This window comes from Lipotes vexillifer, unplaced genomic scaffold (assembly GCF_000442215.2).
Source record: "Lipotes vexillifer unplaced genomic scaffold, Lipotes_vexillifer_v1.1 scaffold1041, whole genome shotgun sequence".
Lineage (NCBI taxonomy): Eukaryota > Metazoa > Chordata > Mammalia > Artiodactyla > Lipotidae > Lipotes > Lipotes vexillifer.
In genome coordinates, this window is record NW_006775616.1 from 2,324,781 (window position 1) to 2,339,411 (window position 14,631).

The 14,631-nt window shown below is 39.2% G+C and overlaps 1 protein-coding gene across 1 annotated transcript in view; it reads left to right on the top strand.

Moving 5' to 3' along the window:
* Window positions 1–14,631, top strand: part of CNTN4 (contactin 4) — a 331,989-nt gene that overhangs the window by 163,346 nt on the left and 154,012 nt on the right. The window contains exons 7-9 of the mRNA XM_007450035.1: window positions 1–85; window positions 12,698–12,834; window positions 14,167–14,296. Coding sequence (XP_007450097.1) covers window positions 1–85; window positions 12,698–12,834; window positions 14,167–14,296 — 352 coding nt within the window. The remainder of the gene's footprint in view (window positions 86–12,697; window positions 12,835–14,166; window positions 14,297–14,631) is intronic.

Sequence of the window (14,631 nt, forward strand, 5' to 3'; positions counted from 1 at the left end):
CAGCAGGAGGATGCTGGTTGGTACGAATGTGTGGCTGAAAATTCAAGAGGGAAAAACATAGCAAGGGGACAGCTGACTTTCTTTGGTAAGACTGTGATTCCAGTTTATCATTTGTTGACCTTCCTGGTATTAACATTATAAGCTGGGGGGTTTGCATTCAGGTTTTTTCAGAAGGATTGTTCGAAATAGGATGGTGTAAAACCCTTGGTTTGCTGCTTAATTAGCATGCCCTGGGTGATTCTGGGTGGGGAGAGTGAGGATGGGGGGCAGGGATGGAAGATATAGGCTGATACGTTTGGGGGATAGGAATTAGTGTGAACACACTTGCAAAGGACCTATTTTGTCTCCTGCCATCAAGCTGTAAAACTGACACAGGAAACGTTTTGTTGTTCTTGCTCCTGTTTTTTTTTTTTTTTTTTTTAAAGCTCTCTGCTTTTCTTCATTCGAATTTTGATTTGGAGTTCATGTTAATCCTTTGTAATTGCTCCTATTTGGTAGTGATTTAATATGGTACTCTGAACATTTCAAAATGCACATTGTCCAAATTTAGTTCTTACCAGAGTGGAGCATGACAAATCTCTCTCACCCCAAAGACTTTTTCTGCGCAGCTGCTCCTATTCCAATCAAATCATCAGCATTGATCCAAGCATAATATAAATGTAAAACCTCTAGCAAGTGGTCATCAATTGAGCCTATCTTGGAAACCCTGTTAGGGTATTGATTTGAAATCCAGAAAGGGATTTCATTGGATAGGCATTTTGAAAGCAAATTGAGTTCTCCTAAATTGGAACATGCCTGAATCCCATCTGTCTGGGGTATTGAAAATAAATATTATAGATTGATAAGTATTCAAGAATGGCTTAAATAAACAACAGTGTATATTAAAAGGATGAGGGCAGTTCTTTAGGCAGGGGCAAGTTGTAGCAAAGCCTTTAAACCTTCCTATTTCTTGCAGTAACTAATACCACGAAAGTGTATTTATCTCATCAATTCTTCTTCCAGAGCGTTTTGGTTTTAAGATATGGGGAAAGAATTTTGTTCAGTAATCATGTAAGGTTTTTTAGAAGCATGATTAGAAACTGGGCGGAGATTTTGAATTTCAGCTAGCCTTCAGCAACCTCCCCCATCTGACCCTCAGCATTTTGGACTCATACTTCTGACATTGGCCAGTTGGTGGAAGAACACACATGATTTTGCCAAGTGCTTCACGTGATGAGCTCGGCACCAGTTGTTTGAATAAATATGCACTCTTTTTAAATCACCCATCTTCCTTCAACAATAAAGGACCAACTCTACTCATGCCAGATGACAGACGTGATGCTTGATCTTTGCTCTTTCATAAACTGTCATGGTTGATACCTTATTCGATTGGTTGAAAAGGAAAAGACATCACAGTTCATTGGCTGGAAAAATATGACTGAAGGTTACAGATTTGTTCAGTGAGATGCACTCGCTGTCTTTTTTAAGTGTTTTTCTCTCCAGTGTAATAATTATTTCTCCTGTATCAGGTTGGAACAACCTGAAAATATTCAGGTAAATGACCAATTTTTTTTTTAAATTAGTTGGGTAGATATTTCCATCCAGTGGCGGTGGTTCCTAAGTGTTACTTGTGTTGCTCGAATAATTGATTGAAGTCATTTTTCACTTTCATGATTTTCTTTGAAGTGAATTATCTGTTTCACTATGTTAAAAAGGTGTGAAATAGTCTGTTACCAGGAGTTGACATAGTGCTTTCTAGTAGGTCAAAGGTTTCCTGCACGAGAAATAGAAGAGTCCAGTGTTACTGTTCTGGAGAATCAACCTTGTCACTGGCCTCCAGCCTTGTGTAGTGAAAGGTTTTTTCAGGGATCCTGCCTGGAGATGAAAATCAGGTCCTAACAGTGTTTCCCTTTTAAAGGAAGTTGTCTGCATCCATGCATGGAGAAAAAAGCAGAATGAAATTTGCCTACTTTCTGAAGATAACTCAGCTTTTCCCTCAGTTGTCAACCACCCTAGGTGTTAGAAGCTTGTCTAATAAGTTGACTTTCATGGTGCTGGGCTTTTACATCTATGTTTATTCTTTTGTTTATCCTCAACTAGCGTATCAGCTAGTTGACACAGAAATTATCTAATTGTTTTCATTGTCACAGGAGAGCTTAATTATACAAAAGTGCTTGGCTGTCATTTTTCTTCTTTCTTTTTATATATTTTTTCTGGTATCTAGTGGGTTTGTCCAATGCTGTGTTTCTGATATCCAGCTGCCTAGATCTCCAAGTTAAATGAGTTATTATCATTAAAGTCACCATATATTTCACAAAAGGGGAGAAAGTAGCCCCAGTCACTTATCCATGAACGTTCTGTCTTTGTTAACAAGAAAATTTCTTACAACATTAAGATGTGCTGTGCTCAGGGATTATAAACCATGGGTTTCAGCTTAGAAACCTGCTTCTCCTTTTTGGTTCCAAGTTGCTGCATCCCATTCATCAACTCTTCACTTCAACCACCATGGACAGGCGTGCTCACTTCTGATCTGGCCTGACAAATTGGCAATTTTTCTGATCCTGCCCTAAAACCCTTTCACCTTCCTCCAAAGTTCTGCTGGGCATGGTTCCATTGCTCCTACGTTCCCTGTGTCAGGATGATAGAAGCCCCTGTTCCTGGTTGGTGTGTTTCCACTGTGGCTGTGTCTTTAGGTTAGCATGTGCTACTCGTAGTTGGGATATGGGAAGAACTGAAACTAGTTCAGACAGAAAACATTTTTACCCATCTCCATTTTCCCAATGTATTTTGCCATGACCTATACTTGTCTGTGTGGTCTAATTTTAATCTGCCCTTTCAGATATTTTTCAGCATAAAAAAACTTCCTAAAAATAGATCTGTTATATATTCAGGGTTAAAATACTACAGATCTTTGTTACTTAAAGGTTGACATTTTCTAAAATGACTTTAATATATTATTAATTTGTTCAAAAGAAATTTTTATTGCCTACCATATGGCAGGCAATGTTGGGCACTTAGGGTTGTAAGACAAATCCCTGCCTTCAAGGAGCTTGTCTTTTACTAGAAACTGATGGGCAATTTACTATTAAGCAAATAAATGAACTAGAAAATTTCATAGTGTGGTAAGAGTTGTGAAGAAAATGAATAGGATGATATGATAGCAAATAACTAGGAGCAGAAGAAAAGCTTCAGAAGATAAGGTAGTCAGGGAAGACTTGTCTGAGATTTGACTTTGGAGCTGAAACCTAAAAGATGCAAAAGAGCCAGGCTTTCAAGGAGTGGTACATTCCAGGCAGAAGGTAAGGAAGTACAAAGTCCCTGAGACAGGAAACTACTTAACATTGCAATTAACACTGCATTGTGAGATGTATCAAGGAAGCTAGTGTAACTTAGTCATAGTGAGAAAGGGCAAAAGGTTTGGAAACATAGGAGTGTGACAGATGATGCCGTATCTTGTAAGCCAGTCACAGAGTTTGGGATTTTTTCTGATCATAACGGGAAACCAGTGGAGGATTTTAAGCAGGGGAATGACTCAATCACATTCATGCTTTTAAAAGACCACTCTGGTTGTTTTGTGATGATTAGATTATAGGGAACCAAGAGTAAAAGCAGGACAACCGGTCAAGAAGCCGACCAGGTGAGAGAGGTTGGTGGCTAGGACTCAAAGAAGGAAAATAAATGGAGGCTTGACATATATTTTGGAGTTAGAATGAGTAAGACACTCCCAAGTGATTCCTACACTTAGCCATTTTATAGATAAGGAAATTGATTCCCAAAGAGAAAATGTTACTGATTGAAGCTACATGGTTATGTAGAGCTAGATTCCAAATGCTATGCCTGTTCCTTCATGCTAGAGCTTCTCAAACTTCAGTGTGCTTTAGAGTAATCTGAAAATTTTATTAAAATACAGAATACTGCGTTCTATCCCCAGAAGTTCTGATTCTGTAGAACTAGGGTGGGACCTGAGAATCTGTATTTCCGTTAAGTTCCCTGGTCATGCTTATGCAGCTTGTCTGGAGTCCACAGTTTAAGAACCATTGCTCTCGTGCTAGGCTGTTTTCAAGTGGTAGAGTGAATCCTAAGATTAAATTACATGCAAGCAAAGGTGTTCCTGCTTCCCATGAAAGCTAGCAGCTTGCTGTCACGTCAAGCATTATGCCCAGTCTGCATAGACAAAGTAGGAGGGTGCTAAAGTAATTATCTTTGAAAAAAGGAAAAGCAAGTATAAAATGGATTTAATTCACTTGATAATTATTCATCTTTCCACCTCATTATGTCTGTATAGTCACTTCCTTTTTGCACAAATAGACCAATAGAGTAACATCATTTAGAAGAATGAAGCATGAACTAAAGGAACATGATATTTAATGCCTTTTGTTCAGTTTCTCCTATATGTAACAGGTGTTAAGAGAGTAAAATCATCTTCACCATGAGGAAATAGGGAATATAATACTTGAGCGGTGAGCAGGCTGTTGTTCTTAGAATCCTATAATGTTTGAGCTGGAAGGATCTACTGGGGCCAACTCTTTGATTTTTTTCAATTTATTTTTATTTTTGGCTGTGTTGGGTCTTCGTTGCTGCGCGTGGGCTTTCTGTAGTTGTGGTGGGCGGGAGCTACTCTTGGTTGCGGTGCGTGGGCTTCTTATTGCAGTGGCTTCTCTTGTTGCGGAGCACAGGCTCTAGGCGCGTGGGCTTCAGTACTTGTGGGGTGAGGGCTAAGTAGTTGTGGCTTGCAGGCTCTAGAGCGTAGGCTCAGTAGTTGTGGCGCACTGGCTTAGCTGCTCCACGGCATGTGAGATCTTCCTGGACCAGGGCTTGAACCCATGTCCCTTGCATTGGCAGGAGGATTCTTAACCATTGCGCTACCAGGGAAGCCCTTCTATTTGATTTTTATAAGTTAAAATAAAGAAAAAAAAGAAAAGGAAATAAAGGCCCAGAGACATAAAATAACTTACCCAAGGTGATAGAATGAGCAAGAATCAGAGCTATGACTAGACCTGCTCTTTCTGTGTTCCTTTTCCTGCCAATAAGACATTTTAATAAAATAGGTAAAGGGAAAAAAATTCATCAATCATCCAGATACTTCTGCTTATTTTCCACAACCAAAGACATAAATTAAAACATCTAGTTGAACAGCTGACTTATTCACTTTCTATTTTCCAAGGTGATCACCTGATTATTGAGTCCAAAAGAGCTCTTTTTTATTTTCCTCTCCAACTTACATCTATGGCTATATGTCTAGACCTTGTGGGCCATGGTCCTTTGGCTGTAAAGGCAAAACTGTAGCCATGATGACACTGCACATGGTATTGGATTATCTCTAAGGTCAGAATACAGATGCATTGTGTAGCATCTCATACTAATTTCCCCACAGATGTGCTATGTATATGTGATCACTAGATAATATTCAGCCCCACAAAGTGGCTTAAAGGATTGAGTGACTAAAAAATGAATACAGCAGATAAGGTAATTTTGCAGTAAAGCTGTAGTCTGCCTAATTGTCCCAGACAGAACGGATATCGAGACCCTCAGTTTCCTTGAGTGTCACTTCAGACAGTCAACAATTTTTGTTTCCTTCACTTCAGCTGGTAGTTCCAATTAAGTGGGTCGGTGCAATTTTTCTAGGGGTGCACATTGAAACATTTTGTAAATAATGGTCAGTGGGAAGTAATACAGGAGTAGGGTTACACGACCCTTACCCCATGAGAAGCTTCAGACCCGGGAAGAAAAAGACACATCAAAGACAATGTAGTGAAATGCAGTTCCATTCCCTTACTCTGTCATCACAGAAGGCAGAAGTAACTGTTACAATTTTTATCTATCAAGGAATATTGTTTAAATTTACTTGTCGCAAGTTTTGCATACATAGATTCATTTATCTGAAAGTTTCCATGCTTCTCTAAAGCTGGAGTCCTCAAATTTTGGGTTTCAGGTCCCCTTTTCACTCTGAAAGATTATTGTATACTCCAAAATACTTTTGCTTATGTTGGTTATTTCTACCAATATATAGCATATTAGAAATTAATCCCAAGAATTTGAGTACTTTATTTTAAAATGACAACAGTGTAATCAGTGCATATTAACATAATTAACATATTTTAAGAAAACTGTATTTTTCCAAACAAAAAAGAGGGATGTTGTTTAAGTGTTTGCAAATATCTTTAACGTCTGTTTTAGCAGAAAAAACTAGATTCTGGTATGTGCTTCTGTATTTGATCTGTCACGATTGTTGTTTCGGTTGAAGTGTACGAAGAAAATCTGATCTCACACAGATGTGTAGGTGGAAAGAAAGGCTCTCATGGACTCTCTGAAAGAGACTTGGGGAACCCCAGTGGTCCTGAGACTACACTTTGAGAACCATGGGTCCAAAAGAATACTCCCTTCTCCATTGACAGTAGGGGCATAGTTTGAGAGCCTGTCAGGAGAGCATGGGTGTTGAAGCCAAGCAAGGCCTGTGTACCAGTCCTAACTGAGCCACTTTCTGAATCTGGACTTTAATGTCTCTGGCCCTCATCTGTAAAATGGGGACAATGACACTTAACTTGCAGGTTATTATGAGGTCGAGAAATAACGTATATAAAGTGATGCTGATTGAGATATTATGTAAGTACTTTAGTGTCTGTGATTGGTAGTACTCTGCTCAGAAGGCGAAAAGGGGATGGAGAAAGGAATATATTTAACCCAATAAGAGCACATTCAGAGAAACAGTAGGCAGTGATCGAGTTGAGGATTAAAAAATAAACATAAAGAAATTAGTCTGTGTTAAACTAGATAATAGCTTGGTTTGTTTGGGTGGCAGTGGGCTTAGTGAACCACCCTTAAGATCTTTTTCATGAACATATGGCTAATTTCCAATCCTTTTTTATTCATTGATTCATTTCTCAAGTTCTGAAATGACTACAGCACATCCAGGAAGAAAAGAGAAAATGTATGCTCTTATAGAAATTAGGTAGGAGTAAAAGAGTTAAACCAACCCATTCAAAAACAATACACGTGATGGCACAGAACAGTTTTGCTGTTCGTGCCCTATGAGCTGTATGTGTTCAGGAGGATAGCAGTTGACAGATCAGGGGAGGCTTCGTGGAGGAGGTGTTTCCGCAGAGTGAACACTGGGTAGGGATGAAGGGGAGGAGAACATTCCAAAAACACAAGTTGTTTTGAACAAAGATATGAGGCAGGAGCTGGCTTATTGGATTTGAGAACAAAGAAGACCCTCATTTGACAGGAGCTGTGTGTTCACTGGGCATACTTGGACAGAAAGTGAGAGAACTAGGTAGAACCAGATGACAGAGTGCTTTAAATATTAGCCTAAAAATATGAAATGATGGCAATGTTCTCTTAATTTGTACAACATTTACAGTGTGCAAAGCACATTCGCACATCATATCCGTTATCTCATGCATGGATTACTTCCTACAATCATATCTGTTTTATATATTAATGAGTACCTATTAATAGAAACGTACCTGCTTTTGGTTACCCTTAAGTGTGCCTTCACATTGTTGGTTTTTATATTCTTTGTGGCTTATCATTGTTACCTGTGAGACAGTTGGCCTGGTGGTACCTCCTCTGCCATTGCCAGGAGTAAAAGTACAGTGCAGCTTACACAGAGATGAAGAGATCACAAATAGGAAAGTCTGAGTGAAACAGTAATTAACAGAGAACCCAGGAGATCCAAGAATTCAGATGGTTCAAGAGGTAATTAAAGGTTTAGCACATTTAAGTCAGAAGGGACTTTAGACACCATCAAGTCCAGCCTCCCCTTGATTCAAATGAGAAAATGTATGCACTCAATCTCCAGGTTCCAAATTCAAAGCTCTTTCTACAAAAGGACAAGATTTAGATACCTCAAAATAGTACTTTTCAACACGTATGTATTGTTAAATTGTCACGTTACATTTTTAAACGTGAAATTTTCAATATTTAAAACAAAGCAAGGCTGTCCTAGTTGAAGGACGTCCCTCCCAAGAACTCTCTGAGCATCGTAGAACTGAATTTGAAAACCCTCATTAGCAGGGATCCCCAACTCCCGGCCACGGGCCGGTACCAGTCCATGGCCTGTTAGGTACAGCAGGAGGTGAGCAGCAGGCTGGTGAGCAAAGCTTCACCTGTGTTTACAGCCACTCCCCATCGCTCACGTTACCACCTGAGCTCCACCTCCTGCTGGATCAGCATAGGCATTAGATTCTCAGAGAAGCACGAACCCTACTGTGAACTGAGCGTACAAGGGATCTAGGTTGCGTGCTCCTTATGAGAACCTAACGCCTGATGATCTGAGGTGGAGCTGAGGCAGTGATGCTAGCACTGGGGAGCGGCTGCAAATACAGATTATCATTAGCAGAGAGGTTTGACTGCACCGAGACCATAATAAATCAATTGCTTGCAGAAACACTATCAGTGAGCGGCAAGTGACAATTAAGCTGCATCTTATGGAGTAGACTGGACATAAGCAACACACTTCGGGTGTCACTGTCTCCCATCACTCCCAGATAGGACCATCTAGTTGCAGGAAAACAAGCTCAGGGCTCCCAGTGATTCTGCATTATGATGAGTTGTATAATTATTTCATTATATATTACAATATAATAATAATAGAAATAAAGTGCACAATAAATGTAATTCGCTTGAGTCATCCCAAAACCATCCCCCGCCACCAGTCCATAGAAAGATTGTCTTCCACAAAACCGGTCCCTGATGCCAGAAAGGTTGGGGACCGCTGCTCATTAGGATATTGATTGCTGGTTGTGTGGGGAGTGGATGAGAGCCTGAAGTCAGAGGACTGGAGATTGTGAGGGAAGATCAAATTTGGACCCTAGCACAGAACACAGTGTGAGTCTTTCATGTGAAGCTCGTCCTTCCTTTTCGTGACTTCTGCAAATGAGAAGTTGAGGGTTTAAGAGGAAACTATAACAATAAATTGGAAGACTCTCTACAGTAAGGTTGGAAAATAAATAGTTCAAGTGCCAATACTGGGAATGTTTGATTCAAGGTAAAGATATTAACAGTATCTCAATGATTCTTGTCAACAGTATAAGAATTCCAGCTGGAGATAAAGATTTGGAAAGCAGCTTTATATGTGGTAAACTGAAGCCAAGTAATTATCTTCAGGCTCATAGAGCTCACTATCAGTATAATTCTTAAGTAATGTTAGACAAACCTCTGCATTCCTTGGACATGATTCATCTTCTCCAAGACTGTATAAGCAACCAGAAATAATTTTGAAAGCCCACAGGTCGTCATCCTAATAGCAATTTAAATTGTTTTTCCCATTATATCCTTTCTTTAAAATTTTTAACTTTCTAAGGTCTAAGGCTCATGATGGCATTTCTTTCTACCAGAAATTTCTGGTTTTGGACAGTCAGAGAGCCAGATATGTCTGAGAATTGTTTAACCACTAAGTTCCAATTATATCTATCTGCAATATAAATTGTTATTGGATAAGATGCTTGCATGATTCCAGTGGCTGGAATACCCATTGACTTAGGTCATTTCTGGCAGTTATTGATCTAAAGATTGAAATGAAGAGCTTGTTCATTTATCCAAGAGACTAACAGTGTCACAGGGTCAAATAAAACACAACCATTTAACCTTATATTTGAATTTGTATCTTGAGAACAAGACTTAAGATGTTTTAGAGGAGAGATTCTTCTATTCAAACCTTGAAAGAACATGAATGGCCAAAACAGATGGTTCTGTTTTAATATGTGAATATGATTAATTCTGTTTAGTATTTGGGATCTATATATATAATGCCCCAAAAGGCATTTAGACACAACCTTCTTTCTGAAATAATAGGGCTGAATCAACCTGTTCAAGCCTTCCTTGGAGCTATTTTTCAGACAAGGAGTTATAAAATGTAGTCGAACCTAGATATTAAGTGATAAATACAATGGACCCAAATACATTATCAAAAACAAGTTACAGGAAACAATATTTTCTGTTATGCACTAAAATGGACCATTTGTCATCCAAGGACTTTGAACTGGGTGACCCGAAGAGCTATGTAGAGATATGAATAATTTCCATCAGGCACAGGACTATTCTATTACAAAAAACTCACCCACTTAGAGATGATTCATCCAATCTAAGTGAGTGGCAGGAGCAACCTTCACTGTGTGGGCTTTTGCCCTGTAGATCTGCAGTTGGCATGTTAAAAAAAAAAACATTATCTCATTCTTTGCCGTTTATATAATATGATATTCCAATCGTGATCCCCCTGGGCCCATGTCCAGATATTGACTTCAAGAGGAACATGTTTATATCATTTCAAATTTGGCATATATGAATTCATTTTACTTCGGGAGGAATAGGTTTTTAACCATTCAAATTTGGTTTCCACGAATTAATTTTACTTAAAAAAAAAGGAAAGTACCTGACGATGTCTCGCAAAGGCTGAATTTGCTGTTGACTTCACTTTGACCAGCACAAAACACTACCACGGAGCATTCCTGTCGAGCACCTTAACCTCCATAACCCTGTTGCAAGAGACAGAATGAGCCCTCAGAAGTGTTTAATTAGTTAGAACTTTGCAAGGTCTTTTCAAAATCCTCTCAAGGCCCTCCCTTCCCTTCCCCATCTCCTTTTTGAGATTGCAAGGTAGTGCTTCCAGCTTTCTGTATTTTTTGAAAGAAAGCAGTGAATAAGCCCAAGAGTTACAGGAAATCTATGACATTGAAATCGCTGTCTCTGCACATCGTTTTGATGTTTCCTTTTTGAACCTCAACTTGACACTGCTTCATAAGTTACATTTGCCCTTGCATTTTTTTTCTTCCTCGCTCTCTTTGAAAAGTTTGGCTTAGTTGTTAATATTCCACACAGATTTCTGTAGCTTTTCTTTTTTGCTTTGTTTTCATAAACTCTGTGGGGGGTAAATATTCAGCAGGGTGAATGTGAAATCAGGCAGACAACTGCCATTAGCCTTATCAGGATTACACATCAGATGTTCCAGGCAGAGAAATAAAAAGGTGTCTACCTTTTGAGCTCCTTTGCATTAGCAGCAGGAAGATAAAGAAAAATGGTAGGCTTGCAGTTCTTTCAAGGATAAAGGTTATAACCCTTCGTTCAAGTTAATACTTGTTGATGTTATAACGTTTTTGAAAGTTGACCCTTTCACCCTCTCCGCATATGCAGCAATGCATCATCCCCATCAGTAGAGGATTTGTAAAATTGTGTTTTGCTCTTTGAAAAACATGAAATTGCTTATAGATGGATAAAAGGAGAAAGCAGCATTTATTCAGGGACCTAGAGACCTCTGCTGGTTAAGTGACTTGTTAGTGTTTTGCTGGGAAGATAAGATAGCTTGGCTTCAACGCTGGTCATTTCCTTTTGAATTAAATTATGGATGATCAGTAGCCTCACTGAATAAAGATACTGAGGTCAAGTGAGCAAAGAGATGAGTTAAGAATATTGAGAAGCATCTTCTAATTAAATACTGATACCAGTTCTGACTGTTAAGTTTACATTGGTAGGCATTATCCTATGGAAGTGCCATGATAGAAGATAACATTCCAGAATGACAGCTGTGCTTCTCTCCTGCATGAACTTTGTGCTGAGGGTCTTCTGCCTAAATATGTTTGCCATTATAGTTACCAATGGCACGAATTGTGCTTTAGGGAAGGCTTGATATTGATGAAGACTTTTTAGGGAGCATAGGTTAACATTGTCTTTATCTCCCTTAAGAACAAGGAAAGAAAATATGACCTTAATTGAAGCATGAAAAATTAGGCATAATTTTGGTGGGGAGAGTGGAAGAGGGCATTGGGCAGTGTGGGAATTAAGTGCTGTCTTGAATTCCTGTGTTAGATTGTGGGCAGGACTTGATTTCCTGAGAAGGTTTTGGTAAAAACCAGGAGTCATTCAGAGATTTGGAATTCCAGGCCCATACGCTTGTGGATAACATTCTATCAATATGAAAGAAGTCAATAATAGAAAATGATGATAGCCTCGAAGGAGAAAGGAGTCACAAAAAGTATCCATATGATGTGTGTGAGAGACACCCAGAAATATAGTGGCTTAAATAAGAAGTTTATTTCTCTCACATGTATCTCACCAAAAATAGGCAGGTGGGTCTGGTGCTGCTTTCCTCCACAAGGTCATTCAAGGTCCGAGGCTGGCAGGTCAGCATTTTCATCCTACATAGCTTCATCTCTGAGCCCAAAGCTGTTTCAGTTGTTACTTTTTCCAATCAGTGGAGAAGAGCAGTGAAAGTCCAGGACAAGTATCTTTAAGTCAGTAACCTGGAAGTTGCTCTCAGCACTTTCACCCACACCACATATCATTGGTATGAACTTAGGCCCATGGTTACCACCAGCCGCAAAGGAATCTTGGAAATGCAGTGTGTAGCTAGAAAAAACATGAGCCCAGCTAAAAGTAGTAGGCTGGTGGTGGGAGATTTCTCTTATTAAAAGGAAAAAAGGAAGAATAGATATTTAGGGGGAAGGGCAGTTAATTTTACCATATGACTCATGGTAGTGTTATTCATTCTGCCTTTAGTAATGAAAGAACCAGCCACGTGGGCTGCAAAAATATGACATTCAGAGTTGGACATAGGGTGGGGTGTTTTCTAAAAGCACCCCTGAACTTCTACCCAGCTTTATAATTTGCATAACCTCTGGAAAAGGAATTTTATTGTAAGCCTATTTTTGTCCCTTGATTGCATATGATAAACATGGATTGAACATACACTGAATGTATGTCTTTGCTCTGTGAACTGCTATAGCTCAACCTAATTGGATTCAAAAAATAAATGACATTCATGTGGCCATTGAAGAAAATGTCTTCTGGGAATGTAAAGCCAATGGAAGGCCCAAACCTACATACAGGTGGCTGAAAAATGGTGAACCACTGTTAACTTGGGTAAGCAAATGGGTGATAATTGTGTCTTAATATTTACTGTAATGTTGAATATGGTGTTGTTGCTATGGAAACAGAAAAACGACCGGTTGTCTCCAAAATAATATGCAGCCCATAAAAATAAGTGAAGGTGGGACCTTAGAATGAGGAACAATTGTGTCTAGCTTAATTTTCCTTATGTATTTTCCTACTGAAGTCAAATGTTCGCTGAAATTTGACATTTTCCTCAGGCCCCAAGTTGAGAGCCAGTTTTTTGTGCTCAGGTTTCCTCCCCCGTCAGCCCCCAGAGAAGAGCAGCTGCTCTGAGAGCTGGCCAGGATGTCAGTGTGGTGTGTGCAGCCGCAGAAACGGGCTGGTGTGATGAGCCTAGCCCACACCCTGGCACCCACATCTCTGCCTGTCACTGCTGGACTCTTTTTGGTCCCATGATTTTCTCAATTCTAAAAGCCAAACTCAAATCGCTAGAGTGTAAGTACCCAGGTAACTGGAATGTTCTTCCCTTTATTTAATGTGAGAGAACATGGATGCTTAGATTTGATCAAAGCCCAGTACGGTGTCCACCCAACTAAATCACAACCCTGCGGCAAACAGAAAACCAGTATTAAAATATATTTTAATTTCTTAAATGGCAGGTCTTCTGGAGAAGAGGAGGTCCTTTTGGGTACTTATAAAAATTGACCCCTCAAGTTACATAGCCTCAGGCTGATGAATGAGGATGCTCTATTGTTCCATACACTAACTTTGCTTTCTTCAGATTGGCTACCAGCAGATGGTCCTAAGCTTAGATCATGCCACCGATAGCAATTGAGTAAGGGAACATTAAATTACTAATACCTACTCTTTTTCTTAGTAAATTTCGGCTGACATTAAATATTTGTCTCTGCTTCATCCAAGAAGATTACAATCCTATTAACCTTCAAAGTGTTGCCTGATTATAATCTGAGTGTCTTAACTACTGTAAACGGTAAACTTACTTGTATTTCCCACTCCTCACCCAGAGTTAGCACAAAGCCTTGGAGTAAAAAAAGCATTTTAAATTTCAAGTTCATCTATTTAGAGGGGATATTAATCTGAATGGTTTCACTGTTAAGTCAATGAGAGCTCAAGAGAGTCCTACAATTTAAATTCCATTTACCAACTGATGTACGGGTTGTTCCATTTAGCATCTGACCTGCCACAAATTTAGTTGACAGATAAATAGATCATGGTATGTAAATTGCTTATGTGATAGCTATTTTCTTCCCATTAAGCCCCTTTGATATAACATGCAGCAAAATTGCCTTAAGGTCTCAGTTGTAGAAGGTCATTGTTTTGTGTTCCTCTTTTCTTTCACAGGATAGAATTCATATCGAGCAAGGAACACTCAACATAACAATAGTGAACCTCTCAGATGCTGGCATGTATCAATGTGTGGCAGAAAATAAACATGGAGTTATCTTTTCCAGCGCAGAGCTTAGTGTTATAGGTGAGTCTTTATACTGGAAAGAAAAAAAGTAAAAACTCTTAGAATCACTAAACTACCATGTCCTCTGCCAAACATAAACGTTCAATCCAAGAAAAAGGGGTGAAGAAATCTTTAGACCAAAGATATCACTCGAGAAACAAGGAATGCATTCTGCAAGCAGTAAGAAGAGACCACTTTCTAAATCAGCTTCTCCTGATGTTTACAATGGGTGATGCAGTTCCCTTGGCACTCATTTTTATTCCTCTATCAACCCCTCTTCTAAATTGAGTGAAGCTTATGAAATGCTTTGGTGTCTGTTGCTATCACTCTGATTGGGCTTGGAGAGAGGAAGAGCG